This window comes from Triturus cristatus, chromosome 5_2 (genome assembly GCF_964204655.1).
Source record: "Triturus cristatus chromosome 5_2, aTriCri1.1, whole genome shotgun sequence".
Lineage (NCBI taxonomy): Eukaryota > Metazoa > Chordata > Amphibia > Caudata > Salamandridae > Triturus > Triturus cristatus.
Window position 1 is genome coordinate 134,409,399 of NC_140588.1, and position 16,401 is coordinate 134,425,799.

The following is a 16,401-nucleotide window of genomic DNA, read 5'->3' on the forward strand; positions in this document are numbered from 1 at the left end:
GGGGCAGTAGCCTAGTCCTGATTGGGCAGGGCTTCCTATCTTCAAGATGGTGAGCGCCAGGAGATGTGCTTCACCTCGCCTCCCCCACCTGAGGGGTGGGGTTGGCAGGCTGGCACATCCCCTGTCCTTACTTGGGTATTCTGGCCAGTCTTCCCGCCAGAGTGGGGTCAGAACCGGTGGGGGCCAGTTGCTGGGTACAGCAAGTGGCCTGGAGAAGCTCACAAAGGCGGCATGCCTTTGAAGCTTTCCCCTGCCCATCCTGGGGGAGGAGACCTAGCACCTCGCCCAGGATGTGCATTGTTGCAGGCCCAGGAGAGCAGGGGCTCTCCTACCCAGGGGTCCAGAACATGTCTGCTGTGTGGCAGCCTAGGCAGCCTCTCAGACCAGACGTGGATTGTAGGTTAGGTTTCAGGGGGCATGTCTAAGATGCCCTCTGTAGTGCTTTGTACATTAAATCCCACACTGGCATCAGTGCGGGTTTAATGTACTGAGAAGTTTGATGCCAAACTTCAGTCTTCGTGTTGCCATTATGGTGCTGTGTAGTTCGTGTTTGACGAGCTCTCAGCACCATACACTCTTTAATGGCAGCACTGCACTTACAGTGCCCAGAAATGGACCTGGGTACTGTAGGGGCACAGGGCTCATGCTCCTGTGGCCACACCACTGATATAGGGCACCCAGCTAGAGGGGTGGCTGATGTATGCCAGGGCAGTGTAGGTTGTGGGCATGGCACACAGGGATGTGTGCCATGTTGACGGTTTTGTCTTGTACCCAGACACTCCGCCTGCAAGGGCAGTGGGGTTGTGTTAGGGTGCAGGGCCTCGAAGGGTGGCACAATAAGTGCTGCAGCCCTTCAAGGCCTTCCCTGGTCACAAGGCCCTGGGTACCATTTACCAGGGGCTGACTTGTGGCCAGGGTTTGACAATTTGGGGTTTTAGGTTAGGAACATAGGCCCTGGGTACCTGATTGGCAGGAGTCCAGGGCACACTCAGTCAAAGTACATTCAGCAATTGAGCAAAAAGTGGGGGCATACCATGCAAGAAAGATGGCACTTTCTCACAAAGGGCACATCCGATACTTTGAAAACCCAGCTAGAACCTGCTAATACCACTATCAAGAACCAGAGGACAACTGTTTCGTTTGGAACTCACTCACATGCATCTGGCAAAGGAAATTAAAATAAAGAATATCACTTCAGGCGTGTGTTTTACTATTAACGTCTTCAGTCCTGGCATTTGCCACCCCCGAAAAAGAAAATTGCTCGCTCTCTGCGATTGTCCGTTTCAATAAAAGTAATGGTCGCTCTGAGATACTCAAATATGGGTCGACATCTAACTTTCCATCCAAAGTTTCAATAAAAGTTTGCTTGGCAACTTCCCATGCATTGAAACACTTTTAATGGTGGTTATCTACCTAAAAATACAAATGACGCAGAATGTGCACGGCACAAAAAAGTCTCCTCAACTAATTGCCAAATAAGTAATAAGGGTCTATACAATTTTTACATTACTATAATAGTACATGCACGTTTAAGGATTTAGGTTTGCTTTGCTAACAACTTCATCACACGAGCCGACATGTGAAGTGCCAATACAGAATTTCTCGTGCGTCAACTCGAGCCTGCAAACCGGGACAGGGGTCACCGCAAACAGCAAAACACGAGCCCTAGTGGTCTCAGTGTGTCTCTCAGTCTGTGTCTCTCAGTCTGTGTCTCTCAGTCTGTGTCTCTCAGTCTGTGTCTCTCAGTCTGTGTCTCTCAGTCTGTGTCTCTCAGTCTGTGTCTCTCAGTCTGTGTCTCTCAGTCTCTCAGTCTCAGTCTCAGTCTCTCAGTCTCAGTCTCTCAGTCTCAGTCTCTCAGTCTCAGTCTCTCAGTCTCAGTCTCTCAGTCTCAGTCTCTCAGTCTCAGTCTCTCAGTCTCAGTCTCTCAGTCTCAGTCTCTCAGTCTCAGTCTCTCAGTCTCAGTCTCTCAGTCTCAGTCTCTATCTCAGTATCTCTCTATCTCAGAGAGATACTGAGATACTGAGATACAGTCTCAATCTCTCAGTCTCAATCTCTCAGTCTCAATCTCTCAGTCTCAATCTCTCAGTCTCAATCTCTCAGTCTCAATCTCTCAGTCTCAATCTCTCAGTCTCAATCTCTCAGTCTCAATCTCTCAGTCTCAATCTCTCAGTCTCAATCTCTCAGTCTCAATCTCTCAGTCTCAATCTCAAAGTCTCAATCTCAAAGTCTCTCAGTCTCTCAATCTAAGTCTCTCTCAGTCTCTCAATCTAAGTCTCTCACAGTCTCTCAATCTAAGTCTCTCTCAGTCTCTCAATCTAAGTCTCTCTCAGTCTCTCAATCTAAGTCTCTCTCAGTCTCTCAATCTAAGTCTCTCACAGTCTCTCAATCTAAGTCTCTCTCAGTCTCTCAATCTAAGTCTCTCTCAGTCTCTCAATCTAAGTCTCTCTCAGTCTCTCAATCTAAGTCTCTCTCAGTCTCTCAATCTAAGTCTCTCTCAGTCTCTCAATCTCAAAGTCTCTCAGTCTCTCAATCTCAAAGTCTCTCTCAGTCTCTCAATCTCAAAGTCTCTCTCAGTCTCTCAATCTCAAAGTCTCTCAGTCTCTCAATCTCAAAGTCTCTCTCTCTCAGTCTCTCAATCTCAAAGTCTCTCTCTCTCAGTCTCTCAATCTCAAAGTCTCTCTCTCTCTCAGTCTCTCAATCTCAAAGTCTCTCTCTCTCTCAGTCTCTCAATCTCAAAGTCTCTCTCTCTCAGTCTCTCAATCTCAAAGTCTCTCTCTCTCAGTCTCTCAATCTCAAAGTCTCTCTCAGTCTCTCAATCTCAAAGTCTCTCTCTCTCAGTCTCTCAATCTCAAAGTCTCTCTCTCTCAGTCTCTCAATCTCAAAGTCTCTCTCTCTCAGTCTCTCAATCTCAAAGTCTCTCTCTCAGTCTCTCAATCTCAAAGTCTCTCTCTCAGTCTCTCAATCTCAAAGTCTCTCTCTCAGTCTCTCTCTCTCAGTCTCTCAATCTCAAAGTCTCTCAGTCTCTCAATCTCAAAGTCTCTCTCAGTCTCTCTCTCAATCTCAGTCTCTCTCAGTCTCTCTCTCTGTCTCAATCTCAGTCTCTCTCAATCTCAGTCTCTCTCAATCTCAGTCTCTCTCAATCTCAGTCTCTCTCAATCTCAGTCTCTCTCAATCTCAGTCTCTCTCAATCTCAGTCTCTCTCAATCTCAGTCTCTCTCAATCTCAGTCTCTCTCAATCTCAGTCTCTCTCAATCTCAGTCTCTCTCAATCTCTCTTCCTCCCCCCCAGCCCCCCACCTTCTCAATTTTTCCTCCCCCTTTTGTCATAGTGTCGCTTTTAAACTCATCCAGAATCTTTTGTTATTTTCCAACTAGCGCTTAGAAACCCGCTGGGTGGAGTTCGCGCTCACCCGCAAGTCCTCTCTCAATCTCCCCCTCTCTCAATCGCCCCCTCTCTCAATCTCCCCCTCTCTCAATCTGCCCCTCTCTCAATCTCTCTTCCTCCCCCCTGCCCCCCTTCTCAATTTTTCCTCCCCCTTTCGGCATTGTCTCACTTTCAAACGTATCCAGAATCTTTCATTATTATCCAACTAGCGCTTTGAAACCCGCCGGGTGGAGTTCTTGCTCACCCACAAGTCCTCTCCCAGTCTCTCCGTAAATCTCTCCCCCTAAATCACCCTCTCTCTCCCTCCCCCTAAATCTCTCTCCCCTAAATCTCCCTCTCTCCCCCTCTCCCTAAATCTCCCTCTCCCTAAATCTCCCTCTCTCCACCTAAATATATCTCCCTCTCCCTAAATCTCCCTCTCTCCCCCTAAATATATCTCCCTCTCCCTAAATCTCCCTCTCCCCCTAAATATATCTCCCTCTCCCTAAATCTCCCTCTCTCCCCCTAAATATATCTCCCTCTCCCTAAATCTCCCTCTCTCCCTCTCTCTCCCTAAATATCTCTCTCCCTCCCCAAATATCTCTCCCCAAATATCTCTCTCCCCAAATATCTCTCTCCCCAAATATCTCTCTCCCTAAATATCTCTCTCCCTAAATATCTCTCCCCCTAAATATCTCTCCCCCTAAATATCTCTCCCCCTAAATATCTCTCCCCCTAAATATCTCTCCCCCTAAATATCTCTCCCCCTAAATATCTCTCCCCCTAAATCTCTCTCTCCCTAAATCTCTCTCCCTCCCTAAATCTCTCTCCCTAAATCTCTCTCTCTCCCTAAATCTCTCTCTCTCTCTCCCTAAATCTCTCTCTCTCTCTCTCTCTCTCCCTAAATCTCTCTCTCTCTCCCTAAATCTCTCTCTCTCTCTCCCTAAATCTCTCTCTCTCTCTCCCTAAATCTCTCTCTCTCTCTCCCTAAATCTCTCTCTCTCTCTCTCGAGACGATCCAGACTCTCCTTGGGATACAGAAGTTTGTTCCGTTTCGGCATAAAATGAATAGCCATTTGTGTAATGAACGTACAGTGATGGTTTAGCTTCCCTTGGCATAGCCATTAGGTCTGCCTTTGGGACCTTATAAGTGTTTAGTTATCCAGCACAATATGCTTGGTGCAACATCAACTGTTGCATGGCTAAACACTTATAAGGTCACAAAGGTGAGACCTATTGGCTATGCCAATGCTAGTTTGTCATCTGCCACGCAGTCAACAAGGAAGAATCTACACCTCACTCAACACAACTGCTTGAAAAAGTGGCAGACAGTGATATAGTGGTGAAATAAACAGTGCTCAGTCATTGTTACAGATAAGGGGAGCTCGGTTATTTCCCCCCAACAGTGCAAGTTTAAGTGTGTGTGAGTGGGAGTAAGTGAGTGAGAGCATGTGTGTACATCTGGTGACCAGACTTCTCTTTAGAGTGCTTTCAAAAAATGCTGTGCGATTATGGTTTCTTAACCAAGTTAAAAAATCTCACCTCTTCTAGGTGAGGCGGGAAGGTCACATTTGAATCAGAAAACTCTTCAAGTTGCAAAACTACTCCTACAGGTAAGAACCCATTTGGTTTTGCGGTGAATCTTTTTTGCATTTACATTATGTGCAATGATTATATAGGGGTATTCCCTTCCATCCTGTAGGGTGGGATGAAACAAGTGTGTATTTACCAACATGTGTCTTAAGATCTTTTGTTCTACTTGTGCTTTCGTGTTCACCTGGATGTCTACTAAGTAGTTTTCATGAATGTCTGTACTGGCTACAACGTCACTTATGCATGTATTGGCTACAAAGGCTAGTGTCCTCTTCTTCCTAGTACTGTATGCCTTTGGTGCTCCTTCTATAACTACCCATGCTGACATGTTTCAATGGAAAGTCGATCCAACTTGCAACAAGTCCATGTTTGTGGGCGAGAGATAATGAATTGGCCTCCCGTCCTGTACTGTCTTGTTTCCTTTAGACAGTAGATCACTGCGCTCATGACATCTAGCTTGTGGAGGTGCCCTTTCTGCATTTGTCTTTGGCTTGTTAAAGAAAGGCTGGCAGTTGGATTGCCCGATTAACATGACATATTATTTTGGGAAGAAACTAGATTTTATTCCTCTTAACTATCCTGTCCTTGTGAACTGTGGATAGGGTTCTTGTACTGCTAGTGCCTGGAGTTTACTTAGTCCATGCAGTGAAATGATCACTATTAAAAAGATTGAGGATTAGGAATTTTGATTGTGCTTCAGTCATAGGCTCAAATGTGTTTTCATCAGCAGTCTCAATACAAAGTCAAGGTTTCACATGAGTTTGGGTGCGTACATTGGTGGTGAAATTCTTTTGACCCCCTTCTAAGAACCGATTGACAACAGTTCAGGTAAACAAAAACAAAACCTGCTTTTGACTGTAGCCTAGCGTATGTCACAATAGCTGCTGGGTGGATCTTTATAGGAACCAATACAAGTTAAAAGCATCCAATTACTGAGAGTCATCACAAGTTGTGCTGTGTTCATTTCTCCTTTTTGCACCAGTGACTGACTGGATCACCTGGCTGTGTAACATGTCCTTGTTCTTGGTTTCTAGGCTATACCCAGCTTTTCCATGCATCCGAGACAGACCCAGGTACCCACACTAATTCCTCAGGCGACATGAAGTAAGGCGGAGGCTCTTCAGCTATGGGCGACCCTTGTCCCCCCCAGGCATGGTTAACACATCTTGTGGGCCTCCTTACGTTGCTTTATGCCATTTCCACCAATTCTGAATTCCATGTTTAAGTAGCTCATTGAAGAGCAATATTTATTACTGTCATGGTGGACAATTTGTGCTTGTATATAATTAGAGATATTAGTGATACTGTAGGACATGAGTATACAGAGGTCATTGACCAATCTATTGATGGGGTATTCCCTAGAAACTGTCAATGTGGACAACTGGGAGGCGAGGTTTGGGCATTTTGTGTTTGCAGTTGTTGCAAAGGGTTTAGGAATGGCATGCCTATTCATGGAAAATCAATTAAGACAACAACTTTGAATTCCCACTCCAATGACTCGTTTCCTTGTCAGCCTAGTCTCGGTCACTTTGTTTTGGACTCCTGCCAGATGTATGGCTGTTAACAAGGTGCCCCTTCAAACAGCCTATTTCCCAAATCTCTTGTACTAGACAGCACATACAATCTTGTCCCTCCCAGTTTATATAAAATGCATTTTTAAAGCACACGTTCACCAGAGTCTTGGGTCTCTTTAAGGTAAAATAAAATGTTTGCTACCCAACTCAGTGGTACTGGTTTTATCAACCTCAGAGAAGCGAATGCCTGGGTGGATCCATCAGAATTCAAACATGTGACCATGAGGTCAAACATGATTCCTGGAGTAAATGCATTAATTCACGGAGCCACAGACCCAGCTTTGTTGAACTAAATCATCATTTGGGTTGGCTGTTTGCACGAGTATTGCTCTCTCCTGGATATGCATGTGAAATGTCTTCAGAGCAAGGAAGACTGAATTGACTTATAGGACGTCTGTGTTTGATGGCTTATTTTGTGTTACATTGCCCCCTGATGTTTACAGTCCCTGTGTTTGCTCCCCAGCTTAGGTAGGAGGAATCTGCTGTAATTGTCACAGGCGGAGGGGTGCTCTTTAAATGCCTTTTGAAACATTCCACCATTGCATTTCCCTTTTAACTCTATATATACACACCATTATATCCTGCCAGTTCTCAATTATCTGCGACGACTGGCTTTGAAATCATTCCTGAATTGGCCTCACATGCAGAATGAAGAATGGGGTAAGTGGTATGCTAGAGGCCATCATGCATAGTAGTTCCATTACTGTTCTTTGTTGGAGACTGCCCCTTCTGGTAGAGGCCAGCTTGTTCCGTTAGTGCAGTTACACATGTACTGCAAAAGTGCACCCCCATTCTAGCGTGGAGGGCCTCTCCTAGAAGCACCGGTTGTTTCTCAGGCACTGGGGATGAGGACTCCATATTGAGGGTGACACCCAATCCCCTGTATGGTGTGCATTACTTCCCCTATGCTCTACCTGAACTTAATAAAGCACACCTTTACCATTCAGTTGTCTAGGTAGGGGTACATAAGTATTCTCCTGAGTTAGGAGGTGGGCCGCCACCACTGCGAGAAGCTTTGTGAATACCCTCGGTGCAGACTATCCCAAAGGAAAGCATTTTCAATTGGTAACACAAGTTATTTACTACTATGCTTGTTAATGGGAGTATGAATAGATGTCCTTGAGGTTTAGGGCAGCTACATTGATCTCTTCTCAGATATTTGATTTTGGTCCTATTTTGGCATCAGGAAATACAAGTAGTTTACCCCTTTTTAAAATTCTGAAGGGCAAATTTAGTCTATTGCTTGATTTTGTATCTGTTAGTTTACTTCCTGCTATAGGACTGAGTTCTTTCCCTTTGTAAAACCTTTTGACATTTGGTGATTTCTGTTCCAATTCTATGCAATATCCGTATTGTAGCACATTTCGTAACCATTTGTCAGATGGTTTTCATCCATTTCACACCCCCCCCCCCATCTGTGTTATATGTGAAAGAATCCAGTCTTAAACAGTCATTGATGTCAATGTTGATCCTCTGGAGGTATGACTTGCTGTCCCTCGAAAGTATGACTGTCAATATTGTTGGCACTGTCTTGATGTTGCAGATCCCGGAGCCATGGAATATCTGTAGTAGGGCATCTTGGAAAGATCACCTGCCAGTTGATGTCCTTGTGAAAGCTGTACCTCTTTTAAAGGTGCCCTCAAATTGCAAGTCACCCATAGGCTTGGCTGTGTCGTCATCCCTTCATTTGTTAGAGTGACTTGAACATGGCCGAGCCAAACGAGTTCTCTCCTGTCAGAGGCGTATTAAGGAGCCTTGCACCTCCTGCTTATATTCTGACACTCGGAGCTATGAGTGTTGCCCTCTGGTACATTTGTCTGCTTGAGATTTCAGCAGTTTCTACATTTCTTTCTTTTTTTGTAATTTTACATGGGATAGGCTTTTTATTTTTAAAAACGGCCCAAAAAAATAGATGGCTGAGAAAACTCAATTGAAAATATGTACATGGAGAGTATGTTAACCTGAAGTGGTAAGTATTCCAATACTCCATTTCTTAAAACACATTTAATCTGATCACAGAAGTAAAAAAAAGTCCCATCAAGTCATGCATTAGAGAGAAATCAAAAAGATTTGAGGATCATAAACAACCAGCATTAAGTAATGAAAAGAAAACAAAAATCTGCACATGTAAATAGCAGCATGGTCTTGTGCCTAATTCAGCTGAAGAAAATTAGTCAAATGAGGAAACAAAATTGTGACAGACAAGAGTCTCTTATTTATCAAAGCAGTGGCATTACTTTTAAATGTGAGCCAAAATGGAAAGGTTCATTGGGGGGGGGGAGGGGACAAGGGAGGTAACTGGAGAAAAGGGTTGCATCACATGGCACATGCATGATATAGCACTGTACAGGGTGGATAGCTGTCTTGAAACTCCAGTCGTGGTTTAGTTAAACATCTGAAATTAAGGTGTAAAATTAACTGGAGAAATTAGCCACAGCCCACCCATGCTTCGCCATCAATAAAATCAGCAACAAAAGATGCTACAGACCAACAATGGGAGGTTGTTGATCTTTGTCAATCCCTATCACTGCATAGGCAAGGTTTATTTAGGAAAACAGTAACACTTACTTTGCATAAGGACATTTCCCAGTGTATTTCCTACGGACAACTGTGCATGGTTGGAGGTCTGCAGAAATAAAACCCCAAAACACATTAATGTTTATGTTTACAAAAAAAAAAAAAAAAGCAAAATAGATATGGAATATAGATTGACAAAATATCAGCTGAGCCCATGTATACAAATACAAAAAAGTAAAGCTTTTTACTTTTAACATCCATCTATCACACAGTTATTACTATGCTGGATTTTAACTGTAATGGTAAAGAAGGAATTACAGTTTGCCATTAGCTTTAACTACAGTCATTAGACTAACTATCATAAGGTAAACTACCACCTTTAAATGCCATGAAACCAGAAGAGGTTTGGGTGCTAACCCTAGAACAGCAACACAAGTAGGTTCAATGGCTTTAGTCTAAGAACAATCAAACATTAAGCAATACTCACCAAGGGCAATAAAACAAATCATGTTCGGTTAGTGATACTAAGCATTATTTGCAATTCATGTGGCTGCTTTGGGCTGGGGGTGGTCTGATGTGGGCAACTTAGTATGAAAGATGTCAAACTGTAGAGGCGAGGTCATTGCCAAGAAAGAAGTGTAAATACAACATAGCATGCTAATCTAGGTATAGTGTCACAGATTTTAGAGATCAGAGTTATGGCAGCGGAGGCACATGGTAGAGAATCAGATCATAACCGGTCTCACTCAGGAAATGTCACAGGTCTTAAAATGACTTAAGGTGAACAGAAAAGCAGGACTGATTTTAAAAACTTGTCCAGCAGCCAAGTGAATTCAGATGACACAAACGTTTAGGGGATGTCATCTTTCATGATGTTACCATACCTTATTTTGCGTGCACTAAATTCTGGAATTTTAAAAAAACTATTTTAAAATAAATGTCAAAATTACACATCACATTTCTAGTGTTCCTTGCGTGTGCAACTAATTAATGAAAGATTGTTTTGAGTACCATTGTTTCCCTGAACCCTTCATGGGACTTCCGGCAACACAGAACACACAAACATCACACCTGCAGGGAAGTTCAGAGGGTTGTGTAGGGCTGCAGTTAAACTGGACCTCTTTACTCCGTGATGGTGCACTGAACTTAGCTGTTGGACCCGTAGGTTAGGAACCCAAATCCTGCAGATCCGGCCTCTAGAACCTAGGATTATGAATACTAAAAAGCAAACAGGCAGTACTGGATTTTTTTCTAGCTGCAACCAACCTATCAGTGAATGCAGTGACCTCTCAAACCAGATGGCTTCAGCCCTCTCCATCTGAGCAATGGCTGTAACTAGGAAGATCTAGTTGCAGTTTAACACACCTTTAAGGCAGGGCGATTACATCAAGTCTGTCCTAGTTTCATGTCTCTCTTTAAATTAGGACGTTGGCACCAAATTTTGTTATTTGAAATGATCTATTCAGCGGGCTTCAGGGTTTTGGACATCAAGACACTACACCTAGAAACTAAATACCTCTCTGGAGGCTGCACTTGCGTCCTTGTGTGAAGGGTGGGTGCGCCGGGAGTTCACTCATGCAACAATCTGAAATGATTCCTACAAGGAAGACAGTCTTTACAGTCAGAAGACACAGCGAGCAGTTGCGCATCAGCTCTAAAGGAGTACACTTAAGAAATGTATTGACCAAATTAAGATCCCAGCATTACATTGCAAACTATTTGGTAAGAAAAGTGTTAAACCTTTCTGAAACTGCATTCAAAAAAGATTTTCAAACAAGGACGGATGGTTTGGTAAACAAAGAAAAACCGGAAAGGTCAATAAAGAACCTCTAATAGTGCTCACCACAGGGTCTTGCTGAGCCAAACACTAAACAAGACTTAGTGAAAGAGCACCTGCCAGCTAAGATGACAGCCACAACTTTTCCTGGCAAATCAAATAGTCAACTGCTGCAACTCAATCTCCACTCACCGACGTGTGAATGGCACAGGTTTGGATGCTGAACCCTGTCCCGTTGGTGCAAAAGAAAATCCTCTCCAAGTAGTAGCCTCATCCAAGGGCAGAAGTTCCGGATACCACACACCCCTGGCACAATCTGGGCCAGGTGGTTCCCGATATTCTTTAGACCTTTGGGTAGGAGAAGCACATACAGGAGCTGTGAGTCCTACCCCAGTTGAAATGTATCTCCTACAGAGATCCTTTAAGTGGAATTCAAAATGTAAAAGTTTGGAGACTCCAGGTTTTTGGCAGTGTTGAAGTGAAAAAATGGTAGACAGTGTTTTCACTATTATCAGAGTTTGCTCCATGCCAACTCGGGGTGCAGCTGCCATTTGTAATCCACCAGATACCTTTGGCTGATCACGGACAACCTGGCATTCAATGATCCTACCAAATGATTCACACTCAGATGCCCCGATGTTCCAACTACCCATAAAAGGCACTGAACCTCCTAGCAAAGAATCAATGGAAACACTCTGACCTGCTGGTTGAATTACTTCAGGAAGGTGGTGTTGTCCGAGAGAACCTGCATCAGCCTCCCCTGGATGGTTTGCAGGAAGGTCTTTGGCACCAGGCCGATGGTCCACAACCAATGTTCCCTCCAATTTGGTTTCGATTTGTGCGGCACTGATGGTTCTCTATTCGCTGCAGCTAAGATTACGTGCACTAAAGACATGCAAAAATTCACTATGCTATTGCGCAAGCTAAGAAAATTAGTTGTTTAGATGGCACAAAGAAGGAGATATTTCTTAATTCCTCTCCAGCCGATTTATACATCTACTTTTATGGTTTTGTTTCCTTCTGGTCTACACTCTGTTCCCTCTCCTTTACACATGTTGCAGTACTCTACTGCTTCGCTGTTTGTTTTCCTTTCCATCTTTTTACACATCTACCATGATCCTGCTACTCTGTCTTGCACACTCTCTCCTCTCTATCTGCATCCCTTCCCTCACCTTTTACATGTCTCTTACTAGTCTTAAATTTTGTCCCCATTTCTGTTCTCTGCTATCCTTACCATTCGCCTTAAATGCCTCCCACTATCTAGCTCCTCTGTCTTACACACTACCCCGCCCAAAGAAAAATTATCACCTCTAGTTAATTCTGCAAATTCAGGGCATGAATACCATTGTGCACAAAAACAGTTTCAGGAAAGGACCTATTCAAACTCCATCCTCATTCAGTGTTTGGCTTAGCTGTGAGGCCAACTGTACTATTGTACCCAAGGGTTAAGAAGTAGGCAGCATAAAAGCACCATTGCTAAAGATCTGTAATTCGGACTAAAGAAAACGGAGCAGCAATTCAAAGGTGTTGGGAAAGGCTGTGTATGCCAGGCATGCCTACTGCAATCAGTACAACTGCTGAGAGGTTTGCCTGTGTCGTCTCCCCAGGAATACAATGTGCAACCTGGGTAATGGGGCAGGAGGTGTCATCCATAGGTGCTTGCTCTAAGTTTCTGTTGCAGTGTCCAAACTTGTATGTCCACCCGACTGGGCCTTTGAAGAACCTAAACGCACACCCAAACAGTATCCAATGTGTAGCCAGGGTCCCACCCAAACAGGTCCTTGGAAGAGAAACACTTACAGGTTTGTCTGGCTGTTTTCCTATGTAATGTACACCCCTGGAAAGGCTTCAAGCATTCCGATTTTCGATGGGATTCACTTTGCAAGCGCGTAGTTGAATACAGTATTACAAATTGTTTGGCCTAGCGGTTGAGTGAGATGTCTGATTTTAAGACATGCTTCAAACATGATACAGAATGTTGCTGCGCGTAAGCAGGTGATGCTGAGAATGTGAGTGGTTCCAAGCAATGACGCACCTACAGTGCAAAGTCCACAATCATGCAGCTAGAAACCATTTAGTATTACATGACATGGTAGTGGGTGGGGATATAAACCAGAAGCATACAAAACACATACAAATCAAGAAGGGTATTGCAAGTATATCAGCAACAAAACAAGCCATGCTAACTGTAAATCTTAGAAATGCTGCGATTGTAGCAGCATTGTTGCAACCATGAACTATTATAATATCTCCACTAGATGTAAAAAACACACAAAACGTAAAGGAATGAACACAAAATTCTTCAACACTGAATGGTCAGTGGTTAAAGGGTTAAACATATATTAAACACATTAGGTAGCTTTTTCCACACTATAGTTGCCACTTAGATACAGTGTAACTACGTTTCTTCAAATGTCCACGTTTATGAACACAGCCTTTCCATAAAAGAACATGTTGCTTTGTGATTCTTACAAAAAAATTAAGTGATAAGAAAAAGCATGCAGAAAATAGCAAATGAAAAACTGACTTCACAGCTTCCAAAACTGGATTGATTTTCCGGGTAAATGGGGGAAACTGGTTCATTCACAATCGGAGTCTGCTCAAAACTAAAGGTAACATTTGAAACTAAACACTTTCTATTTAGTGCATAGCTTTCAGCCAAAGGGCCATGACGTCTAGGGGAGGGGGGGTGACCGTAGGCTTCTGATCGCCATGTGTCCCAGGTGACCTTCCCAGCCCAGAAGCAAGGCATCCGTTACCACAGTCAGCGCTGGATGGGAAAGGAGTGGGGCTGGTCAGGTTGAGAGCCAGCAGCCACCACTGCAGATCTTATAGTCTCCTCCCAAACCCGAATGATCCCAGAGGTTTTCTAAGTGCTTAGCAAACAGACTTCAGATCCCACGGATGAGCCCACGTATGCAAGCTGGCCAAATAGACAAGCAGGTTGCATGAGACCAATAAGCCTCAGAGCTGCTCATAGCAGAATGCCCTGGACTCGTTGAGATTGAGGAAAGGGCCTGAACTGCACCATGTCCAAGAAAGTAAGTCTCTAGAAGAGAGTCTGGTGTAACTTTGGCTCGTTGATTGAGAATCCCAACGATTTCAGGAGGTTTGCAGTTGTCTGGAGGAGGTCTACAACATTCTATGGCAAGACAATCTTCAACAGCCAGTAGTCCAAATAGAGGAAAAATGGTAGCTCTCAACTCCGGATAGCTCTAGCTTTTGCGCTAGATAACTGGGGTTTTTGAAATGGAGGGCTTTGTGAGCCAGGGAGGCAAGCAATCTTTAGCTGAATTTGTGCTTTTTAGGGCAACCACTGAAGGGATTCTAGGACTGGAGATATGTGCGCATTTCTTTTGGTACCCGTAACCAATCTGGCAGCAGCGTTCAGTGAAGAAGTTAGTGGGGCCAAGGTATATTTGGGGAGGCCACAGAGCGTAGCACTGCCATAATCTAGTCTTGACAAAACAAGTACTTGGACTACCTGCTTGAAATAAACTTGAGGAAGGAAAGGATTGATGTTCCAGAGTAGCCTCATCAGGTGATTAGCTCCCTTTCACACATTGCTGATATGATTCTTCATGTTCAGATGCTTGTCCAGGGCGATTTCAAGAGATTTGGCCGAGTCAATGATGATGGGGGAGCAGTTGAAGGCAGTGAGGCGTTTCATCCAAAGGTCTAACTTGGGGATGTGTTTCGGAGGAGAAATTAGAAGGAATTCTGTTTCGGAGGTGTTGAGCAGGAGGTGGTTCTCGGTTAACCAGTTCGGAGTAGACATTAGAGTAGTGCTGAGTGATATGAGGCTATCCGGAGAGTATATTTTCAGATAGAGTTGCGTATCATCCGCATACATATGGAAAATAATGTTTGTGGAATTTAGTTCATTAGCAAAAGTTTCCAAGAACAAGTTGAAGAGTATAGGAGATAGGGCGGACCCCCATGGATACTGGAGAGGGCTGGGAGAGAGTGGTTCGCCTTGATTCTTTGCAATCTGTGGTGGAGGAAGGACGAGAACCATTGCAACACCGGACCAGAGAGGCCCATCTTGTTCTTCAAAATGAATAGGAGGTTGTCATGCTTGAAAGTGTCAAACACAGAGGAAAGGTCAAGGAGGATTAGTAGGCAAGATTCATTTTAGTCAAGCATTGTTAAAATGTCATCCATAACGTGCATTCAGTGCTGTGCCCACTCCGAAAGCCAGATTGATGTTGGTCCAGGAGTTGCGAGTGAGCACAGAGCTGTGATTGGACGCATTTTTCTAGGAGTTGGCTAATGTGGGGATGTTAGAGATGGGGCTGAAGTTGTTAAGGTCAGCACTATCTGCATTAGTTTTTTTGTTTTAGTTTAGTGGATACCTGAGCTGCTTTTAGGTAATCTGGGATCAAGCCTCGAGACAGTGAAGCGTTGATGATCTTCGTCCAGATGGGGATGACAACGTCCTTTATTTCTTTGAAAATGGAAGGTGGCAACGGGTCGCTAAAGTGAAGTGATTAGATGGGTTAATACTCTGAAGAATCTTGTTGATGTCTTTCACTGAAAGGAGTAAAGGTGCCCCATGCGGCATTATTCTTGGTGTTCAGGCGGATTGGTCTGAACTTCTCTTAGACGGCAGGAGGTGGCGCGGACCCATAGGGTGGCGATAGAGCCTTCTTAGAAGCATGTTCAGTATTGAGGAGTCTTGCTTTCTCAGTAAAAAAAGGCAGCCAGTTCGTCGCATGAGGGTGGGCTTACTCCAGAGTCATAGCAGTTTGGGGCTTCCGCTGATTGCGGTTTAACCAGTTCAAACGTTTCTTGGGGCGATTAGCGGCTTGATCAAGTTGGGATCTGACGTAGTGCCTTAGCGCTCTGGATTAGTTTGTTGTAGGAACTTCTAACATCTCTAAGGAGTTTTAGCTGATCAGAGGAGGGTTTGGATCTCCAAGATCGTTCAATTGCCCTAAGGTTGTTACGTTCAGAGTTTAAATTGTCGTTGAACCACAGTTTGGATATTTTCGATGAGGCATTTTTTTGTTGGAGTGGTGCAATGGAATCCATGATGCTAGATATAGTAGAGTTGTAGAAGTTGGTGAGTACCTGAACCTCAGACATGTCAGCTAGGGAGGAGAGGGCATTTTTATAGTGGGATCGTGTTGATGTCTAGAGTAGGCGAGTTAAATGTTAAATGTTACAGGATTTCTAAAGCGCATGGCTGCCCGTGAGCGTCCCAGCGCTGAATGAGTACAGATGAAGTCGTGGGGGGTTTCACGGGAACAGCCAGGTTTTCAGAGATTTTCGGAAGGCCAACAGATTGGGCTGTGCACGAATGTCAAGAGGGAGGGAGTTCCATAATTTGGAAGCATTATAGGAGAAGCGCCGACCTCCTGATCGTGCTCTCTTAATCTTGGGTGGAAGAGTTAAATGAGCATTAGAGGATCGGAGAGGTCTAAAAGTGGTGTAAGGAGTCACCAGGTCTTTAAAGATGGGAGGGGCCTTGCCATTAAGGATTTTGTGCGTAAGACAAAGTGCCTTAAATTGTACTCTTTCTGCCACGGGTAGCCAGTAAAGTGCTTCAATTGCTGGCTTGGACGAGCACCGGCT

The 16,401-nt window shown here is 44.2% G+C and overlaps 1 protein-coding gene across 2 annotated transcripts in view; it reads right to left on the minus strand.

The window, feature by feature from the left end:
• ZCCHC2 (zinc finger CCHC-type containing 2) overlaps nucleotides 1–16,401 on the minus strand; it is a 233,224-nt gene that overhangs the window by 87,882 nt on the left and 128,941 nt on the right. For both annotated transcript variants that reach the window (XM_085606904.1, XM_085606903.1), the window contains exon 8: nucleotides 9,099–9,156. In XM_085606904.1, the coding sequence (XP_085463030.1) occupies nucleotides 9,099–9,156 (58 nt within the window). The remainder of the gene's footprint in view (nucleotides 1–9,098; nucleotides 9,157–16,401) is intronic.